The sequence below is a fragment of the Aptenodytes forsteri genome, unplaced genomic scaffold, assembly GCF_000699145.1.
Source record: "Aptenodytes forsteri isolate BGI_AS27 unplaced genomic scaffold, ASM69914v1 Scaffold483, whole genome shotgun sequence".
In the NCBI taxonomy this organism is placed as follows: Eukaryota; Metazoa; Chordata; class Aves; order Sphenisciformes; family Spheniscidae; genus Aptenodytes; species Aptenodytes forsteri.
In genome coordinates, this window is record NW_008795316.1 from 118853 (window position 1) to 132335 (window position 13483).

Consider the following 13483-nt stretch of genomic DNA (forward strand, 5'->3'; position numbering starts at 1 on the left):
GCTGCGGGAGCTGCCAGCTGCGCGTACCGCTCCGTCACCACCGCCCATCGACAGACTGCGCGTCACATCCGCTTCCGGGTAACGGCAGAAACGACGCTGTCCCGCCTCTTCCGGCAAGCCCACCCTGTCCCGAGCCCCGCCCCGACAGACGAGACGGCCGCAGGACGCAGCGATACGCTTTATTAGCTACAGGGGTGGCAGCGAGTTCCCGAGGAGCCGATACGGCGTCCCCGGGGTGCGGGGGATAAGAAACGGGCCAGACACCGCACTACAGCAGCCGGTGGAGTTCCTCGAAGTTAAGCAGGTTGTTGGCTGTCTGGGACCAGGCCGCATGGGTCGCACCGTCCATCTCAGAAGCGAGGCTGTTGGTGCTGTCCAGAGCGTGGTTTGTGCCCCCGATGACTGCATGGCACTCGGGGCACTTACTCCTCTCCATTGCCCCCCCACAGTCCCCAATCACATAAATATGCCCATTTCTGCACTTGAACCAGTGGCCACGGGGATAGCCAATAGCACTGACAATCTGCACCCGCTCAGCTTCAGAGATCCCCAGCCCTGACACGGGCAAGGCAGTGCAGAGCCTCTCCAGGTCAGCCTTCACTGCAGCCTCATCCTCCGCTGTGAATTTCTTTGTCCCTTCCAGGATCTCACGCACACTGGCAATCTCTGCTGCAAGCATTGGGGTGATCATCCCACTTGCACCTTTGCACCTTGCCAAGAGGCTCAGCAAATAGGTCAATCTCTGGGTCTCAGACTGCAGGTCAGAGAGCTCCTGTCTTGTAAAACTGAGGCGTGGCTTATCCAGCCACTCCTGGATTTCATCCAGCCGCTTTCTCAGCCCTTTCTTCTCACTCGCATCAATTTTGCTCATAGAATTCGTTAGGTCTGCTACACGTTCATAGAACTTAAGCTGGTTCTCAATTAGTCCGATACTCTTTGTGGAGAGATCAGAAGCTTTTAGTTTATCTTCTAGCATGAGGTACTTAAGGGGTAGATTCCTCTGCAGAACAGCATTCCCTGTCAGTGCAGTCTGCAGTCTTTGTCTGCTAGACTCAATTTCCTGTGCTGGGCCTTGGATTTTCTCTTTCACCCTTTCTATCTCGTCTAGCCGCCTTTTCACAATGGTGCCATATCTCAAATTCTTTCTGACAGGTGTCTGACAGATAGGGCATACCTTCAGCTTGATGACATCATCATCTTCATCCATATAATGGTCAAGGCCTTGGGACTCAAAGACATGGCCACAGTCTTCAAGCTGTACAAATCGAGCGTCTGGGTCTTCCTCAAAGCCAAAAAAGATCTGGGTGAGTTCCTCATGGTCACAAACGAGGCACTTCTTTGGGCAGGGCTCTCCACACAATCCAATACAAGGATGACCACAGCACAGTAACTTTGCACATGGTACATTGCAGCGAGGCCTATTGCATGGTTCAGAGCAAAGATTGGTACACTGATAGTGCTGGCACAACCACTCACATGGCTCAGCACATGGAGAACAGCTCTCTCCACATTTCTTTTTACACCTACTGTGGATACAGTGGTTCTGACATTCCAGCTGACAGGGAGGGCATTCTGTAGTACAAGGCTGCTGACACTTGTGGGAGCAGACCAAGAAGCGTTTGCACGGGCTGTTACATGGCTTATGAAATCTTCCTTCAAAGCAGGTATGACAGGAACCTGAGCATACATGACCACACTCCAGTGTGACAGAACACTTCGTCTGACATTCCACAGGCTTCTCGTGTTTCATCTCCTCAGTGATCCAGCATTTAACTTGCTGGTTATGGCCACATTTCAGTGTGACTGTAACCAGTTCAGGACACTGCTTAGTGCATTCCTGCCCACAGAATTTGTTGCATGTGTGCCCACAGTTCAACTTTTTCTGGCAGGGTTCTTGACAAAGAAACTCACTGTCTGGAATAGAGCATGGCACCATCTGCAGGTGGCCACACTTAGAAATAGTTTTCTCTACTGTCACCATGCATGGTCCACAGGGCTCATAACATGACCGCGGACAGCGGTGCCCATCTGCACAAAGCACCTTTTGACAAGGCTTTAGACACTGATACTCTTTGTGCTGTGTGTCATATGGGTGACATGCCCTTGTGCAAACATGTCCGCAACTCAACCTAAATTCACAGGGACGACTACAGCCTCCTTCTGGGACTTTGCTGAAGTCTGCTGCTGTAGATACCAGTGTCTTGGTTTCAGGATGGTTTTGACAGCAAAGCACCAACGAGTGGCCAATGTGACCTTTCTCCCGAAGCGTGTGAATGATCTTGCTCCAGAGAGGAACCTTGCCAAGCATTCTCATATTTCCAATACAAAACAGCCCTTTCTTAGCTCTGGATAGTGCTACACATACCCGATTAGAGATCTGTAAGAACCCAGCTCTCTCCTCTTTGTTGCTCCGCACGAGTGACAGCAGAATAATATCATTCTCCTCCCCCTGGTACTTATCTACTACATGAACCTTCACACCTGCAAAGGTCTTGGCTGGCATGAGCTTACGCAGACAGAAAAGCTGTCCAGTATAAGTAGTGAGAATGGTGATCTGAGAAGGTAGATAATCCTGACACAAGAAGTATTTGCAAAGTTCCACTACAAACTGGGCCTCATGTGGGTTCTGGTGGCTTTTCCCTTCCTGGATCTCTTGCTCAGGAAAGTCATGTTCCACAAAGAAGAGGTTAGATAAGACCCCCTGAAACAAGAGAAAGGAATGTCAGAAACAGAACTCTAGCTTCTGTCACTGCAGCCTGTTTCCATGTCCCCGATTATCCACTGACAGAAGGATGCTTAAGGAGAGGACTACAGTATGCAGTTACCGCATACTTAGACAATTCCTTCTTAGATTTCCATAGCGTATTCATCAGATAGGAATTTAAGCTTATTAATCACATTTCAGCTTATTAGTGACATTTCAGTATCCTAATATGAAATCAGTTCCCGTAGATAATTTTATTCCCTGTCTTTTCAGAGTTGTTTCTACTGTACCTTTTCACATTATAGAAAAGAGAAGATTAAGTGCTACTAACATTTCTCAAAGCATCATAGTTCCATTTCACATTCATGGCATGAACAATGTCTTGTTTTGGCCATGTGGGAAAAGATAGGAAGTTACCAGCGCACAGGGCTTAGCACTTGCCTAAAACTGCCTAGCAAAAAACATGCCTTCTCTGTTACTGCAGTAAAAAACAAAGAAGCAAGGAGGATTGCTTTTCCACGAGGAAAACTAGGAATACTAGGGACTCCAGTAGTCACTTACCAGCTCCAGGGGCGTAGAGTTGTCTGCTCACCTGTTCAAAAATTCCATTTGCCTTGAGTTACCAGGGACCTTTATTTTTTGCCTATTGACTGGAATTCTTCTACCCATAAGAAATTCTTGGGCTGCGTGCCAAAACCCAGAGACTGTTTTTATACGGAAAGAACATTTTTTGTAGATCAAACACAGATCTCTGGTTTTCCAAGGTGTCCATAGTGGCATAGTGTCCACTGCTGTACAATTTAATTCAGTGATCACCTATATTGGTTATTGTACTAGATGGGAAGACTCAATTTTGATGCCTTTTGGTATCTCAAGTTTGTTTTAAGGCCAGATGGAACCATAAGATTCTCCAGAATAGCTTCTTGTAGGAGAAATGGGGTAAAATTTTGTGGTCTCTTAAGTTGTTGTGTGTTTTGGGTGGGGCTTTTGTTGTTGGTTGGTTTTTTGTTTGGTTGGGTTGGGGGGGGGGAAGGGGTTGGTTTGCAGGTTTGGTTTGGGTTTTTTTTTTTTAAATTTGTTTAACTAAAGCATCTTCTACAAAATACTTGATCTGGATTTCAAGATACCAAAAGTGGACCTGCCACTTTCCCAGATAGCTTATACTAGTAATTAAATCATCTTCAGTATTCATTTTCTCTTGTCTGGCTTCAGCATTCTGCTATAGTTTTCAGTATGCTTTCCTCATCCAGTTAAAGAGCTTTTAACTAATTAGTACTGTCTTTTCATGAAGAGAGATTTACGTAGGCTAAGCTACTGTAATCCTCTTTCTGTAGCTACCTCCAATTCCTTCTCCCAGGGTATTCAGTCACTTGTGTTTCAGAGATCCAAGGCCTAGGTCTGATACAGCATAGCAGTGTAACCCTGCCTCAGACTTCTGGGGAAATAGTTAAGTTGTGACAGAGAGCTGCGAGCAAGTCTGCAGAACAGGGCTATGCAAGATAAGAAAGGTAAAATTACAGACAGAGATATGGTTGTAAATAGTTCAAAGATGCAAGAAAAGCACCAACATGGAGAGATATGAAATCCTAATTAGGGTGGGGAAACACAAATCAGAAAACAGGGAGTTAATGTTACTGAGTTTCCATCTTAAAACTAAGCAGCAGCAGAGGCCAACACTTCTTCTGACTGATACCTGCCTGACTATAGCAAAGACTCTTCAAGTGTCTTATGGTGTGGCAAGCATACTAATGCTTATAACTTATTAAATTCTAGCTGTTTATTGTGCGTGTTAGCCACTAAGTGGTTGCTTTATACTTTTAAGCTGAACAGATCTTGTTTGCAGATGTTGTGTATTGGTAAAATGCCCAGAGAACCCAAGGAAGGAGGGTTCCAGTAATCAAGCCACCTATCTTATGTTGGAGTTTCACATATTATGCTTTAAGTCTCTCATTTAAGATTTCTTCCTAGCTTTCAATCTCCTACAATTCTTTTGGTCCCTTTTCCATTTTTCACTGTTCTTTTAAAGTCATCAGTATTGGATTTATTTCCAGTGTCCACCATCACTAATGCCAGAAGAACTACAAATTACTTGCCTAATTCTGTATCACACATTTCCTTGATTCAGGTGTAAGTTTCAGTAACTGAACTTGATCTAAGAATTTGAAATCCTTGAACACTCTATTTTACAGAAACTCATTTTAGCCAGTAACAGGGTACAAAAGCAATTGCTTGGATTGCTGAAAACTCACTTTTATGTTCTCATACTTCAGGACAGAGGGATGGTTCTCCAGCTCCTGGTATATATGAGGACTGAGAAGCTGGGCAATTTCAGGACGCATGCGGTGCTGAAACACAAAGCAGCTTTATCAGTCTTGAGGAAGGAGCGCCATATTTCCCTGTCAATGTTGTGTTGTTCCACCGTACAGACTGTGGCTGAATACAAGACAAAGATGACTTTCCAGTAAGAGTCAAGAAGGGACCACCTCCCAATCCCCACCCTCCCCCACCCTATCGCTGCCACCACCAGCAATTACAGGGGGAGTAGTAGCAGAGTATCTTCAAGAAAATCTTTTGGCAAGGTTGTTGTAATAAGAATGGTGGTTTCAGTGCAAATCTAAGAACACTGTTCTAGATAACAAAAGCCAGCACCTCACCCTAATCACTACATGAGCTCTTCTAGGTAGTTTTAATATAGGACTGCTGGAGGTAGAATTAACTTCTCCAGGCACCAAGATAGATGATTATAGCAATTTAGCAGGAAGCAGCCTGAGAAGACTTGTGCTGTCAGTCTCCAGAGTTCTGGAAGTTTCAGATGCCACAATAAGCCATGTTCATTGCACTAAAACATGTGGGAACCACAGTACTGCGGATGACATCACTGAATAATTGGAAATACACTGAAACACTTTGTGGCAGTTTGACAGTTCTTGCCATTCTTCTCTGGAATTAAATAGCACATTCTTTTCTTTTAGGCTGCTCTGAGAGTAGAAATATAAACTTAAGTGTAAATGCAATGGAGTTTTTTATAGCTCTTCCTCACCTGGTATTTCAGACGGACAAAGGGGAAATCGACTTTCACCAGCCGTTCAAAGAGAGAGACTTCCAGATTGAAGTTCTTGGCCAGGTCATATACATTTGTATTAGGCCGCAGCTGAAAGAGAAGGGATAGGAGGTCCATGTTTTAGCACTTTTCCTATGTATTAGTAAGATTTTTCACTCATCTCCTTCTGTCACTGGTCCCCCATAGAAAGGCCAGAGACTGGATTCTTGCAGAAGTGCTAAATATCAAAGTTAGATATAGTCACAACTGAAGTGGATACAAGCACATGTAAAATCGTATCAGTTAAACTAAAAGACAAGTCCCACAGGAGCTCTACTCCAAAACTACAGGAGACAGGACCTGTGGAAGATGGGGAGCAGTAAGTGTTGGCAACCTTTCACATATGGTGTTTGGTTAAAAGGTTCTAGTTCATTTGCACAACAGTTAGAGGCATTAGTCATGGATGTTACCTGCTGGTGATCTCCAATGAGGATGAGATGCTGACAAGCTTTACTCAGAGTAGTAATGGTGTGAGCCTCAAGCACCTCTGCTGCCTCTTCTACAATGACAATTCGTGGCTCTACTTTTTGCAAAATCTGACGGTATTTGGCAGCACCTGAGCAAGGAGAGAAGATAAGCCTTAAGTACATGCAGGCAGTATGACAAAGAGTTTTCAGGGAGGGGAGTAGGCTGTGTCCCAGAAAAGACTGGGGTTCTTCCCAAGATTCCCTGTTTCAAGACTCAGCTTTTTGAACTTTAAAACAGCACCATACCAAGGATGGCTTCTATATGAAGAGTTATTAGGGAAAGCAGGTGGGGATTAGAGTCCTATGCCTGCCTTGGCCCTTTTCCGACGCTCTCTTCAGACATAAGATACCTTCTCAATACATTGATCAACACACATGAATAAACCTAACATTTTCTCTCCAAAGGGTCATATTACAATGACCTTTACACTATCATGACCAGAAGGTGATATGGGGATAGTAGTGCAGACACTAGCTGTGCTTTACTCAGGCACAAGAAGTGGAGCATTTCTAATAGAAGAATGCTGCTTGAGATGGAGGGAGTGCAAGAGTGCACAGAAACTGCTCATGCAGTTAATTGACAACTCACACAATAGCCAGGTTTGCAAAGGGAGTCAGAGATTAAGAAGGCTGCAGACGAATGCAGAGCCTGATCCAGGCTGTCAAGCAGCATACGATACTAATCTTTTGGCAACAAGGTCCTTTAACCATTACTGGATGCAGTGCAATACTGGTTTGCTTCCCAACTGCTGTGCACCTGTAGTTGTCATCCCCACAACTTGGGCCTCCTTGAGAATGCAGAGATCTTCCTGCAGCCTCAGTTCTGTCAGCCTTTCTGCTGCTGCCTGATACTGCCGTTCGTGCTGCAGAATCCTCCGTCGAATAAACCCCTGATAGGTCTGCAGCCAAAGCCTGAGAAGAAAGTGCTGTTATCACACACAGCAAGGGGAATAGGATAGCGATTCAGAAGCTCTGAGTGGATTCAGTTCAAAACTTTCTCTGTGTCTTTTGTGCAAGAGATTATTAGCATCTGTACTTAGTCCTGAACACACACAGTGGAGATGACAGCACTGCCTGTACAACACAGGGAAGGTAAGAACAGGCATGTTCAAATAAGGAGCTGAACAGATATGGACAGAAACACCATGGCTTGACAGAAAGAGTTTGCAAACTGGAACAGTCCTAGGAAACATCTGCCTGACAGACCCTGCAAAATAGCTTTGTCACCTGTAAAGCCTCCAGCGGGAGCTCAGGTCAAGTTGCCACAGATCCTTTATAGCCTTGGCCTCTAACTCTGTCATTGCACTCAGTTTACGGAGCTCAACCTTCATCTTCTGTTTCATTTTCTTCCTCTGGACAGCAGTTATCTGCAGAAAAAAAGCTCCCCAATAAGCAGTTACAGCACAAAAATTCTCCTGTATTAGCATCCCCGTGTTATTCTTCACACAGTCAAGCAGAACCAGAGCATGCTAGTTCATGCAGTTACCTCCCACTGTATAGTCTTCTGTTGTGGTTGGGCTGTTCCTTCTTCCTTGTCCTCCAGCTTCATAGCCAACAGCATGCTGGCTAGTTCATGAACAGCTCTGTGCTCTTCCTCCTTCCTTCCCTGAGGCTTTGCTGCCTCTTCATCCTCAATCACTCTGTCAGCTTGAATCAGGTCAGCCTCCTCTGGGATCTCCAAAAGCTCCTCTCCTGCTTCACCTTCCCACTCCTCCTCTCTCTCCTGCTGACCACCTGTGAGAGTCACCAGTCATATGCAGTAAGCCACAGCCACTCTAGCAGAATCACAGTACAGCAGTCAGATCACCATGTGGAAATTAAGGTTAATCTTCTTTCCACTACCTTACAGTATCATGCATCTTTCAGTGTCTGTTAAGTAGCAGTGTCTCTTTTCTGGCACACATGCACTGCTTAGGCAAACGCACCTGTAGAGGATGGGGGGTGTGTGTGTGTGTCTGTGTTTTGGGGGTTTTTTGTTCTTTTTTTTTTTTTTTTTTTACCTGGATTCTCAGCCCCTATATTCTCTGCAGCATTCTGGGTGAAGACAGTTACACCAAGGCCCAGCCACTCCAGAATCATTGAGTGTTGTGAAGTACTGTAGTAAAACTCCTCATCATCCTAATATAAGGAAAGTCAAATCAGCCAGGCCTATTGCACTTCAGAGCCTTAGGATGATGCCAAAGCAGCACCTTGCAGCAGCAGGCAACTAGGACAAGTCCCCCGAGAGACCTCCAGAGCTAGAAAGTCTGAGCAGCCTCAGATCTTCAGAAAGAGCATCCCTCCTCCCCTTCAGTTTAAGAGGCTTTCATTTGGGCACTTGTATTTTTATGCTGATAAAGATCACTTAGAATCTCTGCAGTTTAAAGGAACAAAATTTAAAGCCCCTGCCTGCCCTGCCCAGTCTAAACTACTGTCACTTGGCACAGTTTGCTATTCACTCCCTCACTTTCCTAATAGCCAAGTGATGCTAAAAGGTGTGCTTGGGGAACCTCAGACTCATTAGCAGAAAGGGTAGTAATCACACATTGGGACTGCTTGACTCAGAAGAAAGGGACCTCTCTTACCAGACCATTCATCAGGCTGTCCCAGTGCTGGGGCGCAATGCATGCTTCCAAGTGCCGCTCATGCAGAACTCCGTATGTTGTGCACTCTAAGTGCTTCGCTCCTTCATGGAGCTCCTGCTCAGCCTGTTTCATCTCACTGGTTATCTACTCATAACAAAGAGAAGGGAGGCATCATCATACTCAGAGAAACGAAGTTCAGAAACAGCAGTACAAGCAACTGATAAAGTGAACAAGGACAGAAGAATTACGAGGCTGACTTCAGTGTAAGACAAGGTGAAAGAACAGGTGTGGAGGAAGTTCAGTTAGCTCCTCCAATACATAGGCAACCCAGTCCCATCATCTCCAGTGAAGTCTGCACGTACATTCACATAGGCTCTGCGGAGATGCATTGGCAAGTTGTATCGGAATTCACACTTCTTCCTCAGCTCCCTCAAGGTGAATTGCTTCAGGACCTCACTGCTACTTCTGCCCCCAACACGCACCATCCCATGTTTTTGGAATGTGTATATTCCTGGGAATGAAAGAGAATATTAGTACTAAAGAGGTAAGCTCTGTTTTCTGCAGTAAGACAAGGGGTAGAGAGAACACCCTTTGTCTGCAAATGCTACACTGAATTGGTCTGAGTGAAGTTTTCTTACTGTGTATCAATGGGGCTAGAGTCACTAGAAAAAGCCAAAAGGGCAGGTCATTATGCCAGAAGATGGGCAGAGTAAGAGCTATACTGTAATTTCTACCTGACCCTCCATCATACTTGTCAGGTACTCTTACCTTCTAAGAACTGATCCAGTGCATGGTTAGTATAGCAGACTATAAGGATGGGAGACTTCTGGACAGTGCTTTGCCACACATGCTTATTAGTCAAGAGAGCCTGGACAATCTTCAAACCCACATAAGTCTTCCCTGCAAAACAAGCTCAGAATCAGAAAAGGGTAATCCACCCTCTGCAGAGTGCCTTGAAACACAGGAATTATCAAAACCGGACACAAGACTTCCTCCTAGGCTGCAAATCTGATCTGTGCCAAAAGAGCTGACCCCAGAGGTAACTAGTTTACAAAATGTAAACGAAGTAGCATGACACTGCCTTTCTGGCCTGTAGTTGAGCAAGGCCATGCTCTGCAAGAATGTTGTCTTTTGGTTAATATATTAGACCTGGACCCAGGGTTTCCTCTGCCACTGCATCCCCCAGCCCACTCTGATACTGGCTTCATACATGACATTTGGCTGCACATGAAACATCCACATACTAGTGGAATACAAGCAGTGGTGCTTGTTGAGTTCAGGTACCATTTAAAACAATTGCAGTTAATCTTGTAATGCTTTATTCACACAGAGGATCATGGCTGAACACTCCCAACGTTCTAACATGCTATGAAGACAAATAGGACTGTTGCACAGCAAGAGGTACCACGTTATTAAAGATGGTTGAAAATTTTTTCACCCCAATACACAAGCAGAGCCAACAGTGCAGTTGGTGTCTACTTGCAACTAGGTTGGCAACGCATAAGATCAGATATGGGTATTTGAAGATGTTTTAACCGTCTCCACAGCTCATGCTAGCTGGGCTACTCAAGCATCAATTAGGCATGGGACTAAAGCTTTGGAGACAGTACAGCTGGCTTTCTCTGAAGTTAATCTCCCTAACTGGGGGAATCAAGGAGAACTCCTTAAATGACAGAGACTTAAAGCAAATGTTTCTCACCAGTCCCAGGAGGTCCTTGGATAATAGCCAGCTCCTTGGTGAGTGCAAGACTCAATGCCTGCATCTGAGACTCATCTAATCTCAAGGCTTCTATTGAAGGCCACTGCTTGGGATCTAGAACACGAAAGCTTTGCCTTCTCAAACCATCAGGGTACATCTCTTCATCTGACAGGGGATCGTCCATCAGGGGTGCAAAGTCATAGGCAGTATTCATTGTCAGGTATGTTGGCTTCTTCACCTCTGCATCACATTCCACGATGTACTTCTGGAAGGGGATATCTTCTTCCTGGATTTCCTGTAACCCTTCTAGCACATGCCGATAAGCCTCAAAGTAGGCAGTTGTTTCTACCATGAGGAAGGAGTCTGAGGGCTGAACCTCTGCCAGCAGTGCCTGGCTCTGTGCATTAAAACATAGCTGCACAATCCCATGGGCAAGATCTGCATTATCACGATTAGAAACAGTGGCAAAAAGGCACGTTTCAAAATGATCTTTGGACATGCAGATCAGGGATCCATATAGCAACCGTTTGGAATTCTGCCATCGTACAAACTTCAATGGTTTTATGTCAAACTGGACCTTGTAAACAATACCAGTTGGGGAACAGAGAGGGGTAATAATCCGTGTGTCAAAGTAGATCCTGATATCATCAAATTTTTTCTTTCTCAAACCTTTGTCCTCAAAGCTCTGCAAAAGCTCCAAGATACCTTCCCTTAAAGGCCTTACAAAGTCTTCTCTCAAGAGCCGGAAATGGGTGTCAAGATAAATGCTGGTGCTCTCATATCTTCCAGAAACAATATTGGGACGTAGAAAGGGTTTCTCATCATGGTGTACCTCATTATATGTCAGATAAATGGTCATTGTACGATAGGTTTCTTCTTGACCATCAGTCTGAGGCTGCATTAGAGTACAGTTATCAGCCCTCAGCGTGCCTTCACGTCTCTTCTCCTGCAAATGCTGCACGAGCATCTGGACTTTATTTAGATTCTTCTCCGTTTCTTCTGTGATGTCCACACCAGAAGCTCTCAGGGCATTTATGGATGCTGGCAAGACTGTCAAGAGAATGGAGATTTTCTGCACAGAGCTGGCTGGGAAAACACTGATCAGGTCCTGAATAAGTGAAATGATGTTGCTAATATGCACAGGGTACTGATGGCGTACAGCAGGGACTGCTTCTGTTATCATGTCAGACACAAACTGTGGCAGACAGATCTTGAGAAAGTTGGACTCCTTCACCACTCCGAGAAGCTGTTGGACACTCTGTCTATCCATTCGGGAACTGCATGCTTTTCGAAGCACCTGGCAAACAAGCTGAAGGAAATTGGGTTTCATAGCCGTTTGGGAAAGAAGTTCCTTCAAACCCGAACTGGAAGCAAGTGTGATGACAACTTCTGAAGGGTCCTTCTGGAGGAGACTTTCCAGGAATTTATAGCCAATCCTTTTGACTTGCTGAGGCTGCTCACTGAGCTGGGCACCACCTGGGGTAGGGTTCTGGTAGAAGTGAGGATTCTCCCGAGGTTGCATCCTCCTTCCCCTACCTTCATTTTCCTGCCCATTCCTCAGCCCTCTAGCTCCTTCCTGGGCTTGTCCACCTTGATACCTCCTTCCCCTACCCTCATTTTCTTGCTCATTCCAGGGTCCTCTGGCCCTCTCATGTGCTTGTCCACCTTGATACCTCCTTCCCCTACTCTCATTTTCTTGCTCATTCCAGGGTCCTCTGGCCCTCTCATGTGCTTGTCCACCTTGATGCCTCATTCTCCTTCCCTCATTCTCCTGTTCATTCCAGTGTCCTGCGGCTCCACTATTGGCCTGTCCACCTTGGTTTCTTGGTTTATTCTTGCTTGATTGAGCAACCCTCCAAATCCAACCACCGAATCTCTCCTCTCTTTGCCCAGGTAGAAGAGTATAATTACTGGCTTGGGGGCTTTCCGCTAACTGAGCTGCCTGGCCTGACACATTATTTGTTCTGTTTCTGCCTCTTCGTGTAAAGCCAGTATCCCAATGATCTGCATGCCCTTAAAAAAAAAAAAAAAAAAAGACACTCCTTAATTATAAATCAACCACATTAACCTGCCTCCCAACACAAATGCAAGAGCATTTTGGCCTGATAATCAGCATATTTTGGACATTTAGCATCAAGTTAGAAAACTACCATAATATTTGCACCCAAACTTTCAAATTGGTGTTTCCTTTGCATCCCTTTTTCTAACTGCTAAAAAGAGTGCCATGCCTAGAGTTCACTTAAGCTGTTAAGCCATGAAGACACTAAAAACCAAAACCCTTTTCCACAGAACAGAAAGCAGAATTAAGAAAGGCCAGAGATGAAGTTTCCTGCACAGGACAGGATTTCCCCAAGAGTTAGTCATCATCGAAATAATGATAAAGGCAGCAGCAGCTGACTTTGACTGCGTATAGCATGGTTAAAACACAGACCTTCTGGACACACAGACCTTCTGGACAAAGTCCAGCCTCTCAGAGTAGCAGGAAGCATAGACTATATTGCCTTTGTCACGCTGTCAACAGAATACTTAGGGAAGCACTGAATACTAGCAGAAACAGTTAGCAGAGAGATTACTGCAGTGCATCATGACCTTATGGTCCCAACCAGACTCCAGGGGCAAATAAGGAAATGCTGGGATTTAGGCTTGAGAGGAAATTTCACTACACCCAGGCAGGGAAGTAGAGGATCATCCCTGTACCAGCACCACCCCCCAGGCCTTCCGCAGCCTTCTGCCCTGCATTCACCGGGCGACCCTCACCTCTCCCTCCAGCTCGGGGCTGCCGGGAGCAAGGCTCCTGCCCGGCACCCTCCATCGCTCGGCCCGGCGAGTCCTCTGCGGGGCGTCGCAGCTCTCTGGGGCGAGGGCACCGTTCAGCACCGGGGGCTGCACCGCTCCTGCACCCGAACACAGGTGCCGTTGTGCTCGGCCCGCACGGCCCGGGAGCCGCCG

At 45.8% G+C, this 13483-nt stretch overlaps 1 protein-coding gene across 2 annotated transcripts; it reads right to left on the bottom strand.

Annotated features, from left to right (window-relative positions):
• Positions 1 to 173: 173 nt before the first annotated feature.
• ZNFX1 (zinc finger NFX1-type containing 1) lies at positions 174 to 13390 on the bottom strand. Of its 2 annotated transcripts, XM_009279509.2 has the most exons (13): positions 13292 to 13390; positions 10535 to 12547; positions 9604 to 9735; positions 9198 to 9346; positions 8836 to 8979; positions 8272 to 8389; positions 7758 to 8005; positions 7499 to 7638; positions 7029 to 7183; positions 6215 to 6360; positions 5745 to 5855; positions 4954 to 5049; positions 174 to 2701 (listed from the first exon to the last, which is right to left on the bottom strand). In XM_009279509.2, exons 1-13 carry the CDS (start codon positions 13344 to 13346, stop codon positions 269 to 271), a joined length of 5940 nt encoding a protein of 1979 aa, XP_009277784.1. In that variant the 5' UTR covers positions 13347 to 13390; the 3' UTR covers positions 174 to 268. The 2 variants fall into 2 exon arrangements, with proteins under 2 accessions (XP_009277784.1, XP_009277785.1); XM_009279510.2 differs by lacking the exon at positions 9604 to 9735.
• Positions 13391 to 13483: the final 93 nt, after the last annotated feature.

Excerpts from the sequence above, each read along its gene's own strand:
- ZNFX1 (XM_009279509.2), bottom strand. The coding sequence starts at position 13,346 with ATGGAGGGTGCCGGGCAGGAGCCTTGCTCCCGGCAGCCCCGAGCTGGA. Across the intron at positions 9,347-9,603 it reads ACTGGATCAGTTCTTAGAAG|GAATATACACATTCCAAAAA; the intron begins GTAAGAGTACCT and ends TTTCATTCCCAG. Across the intron at positions 8,006-8,271 it reads TATAGGGGCTGAGAATCCAG|GTGGTCAGCAGGAGAGAGAG; the intron begins GTAAAAAAAAAA and ends TGACTCTCACAG.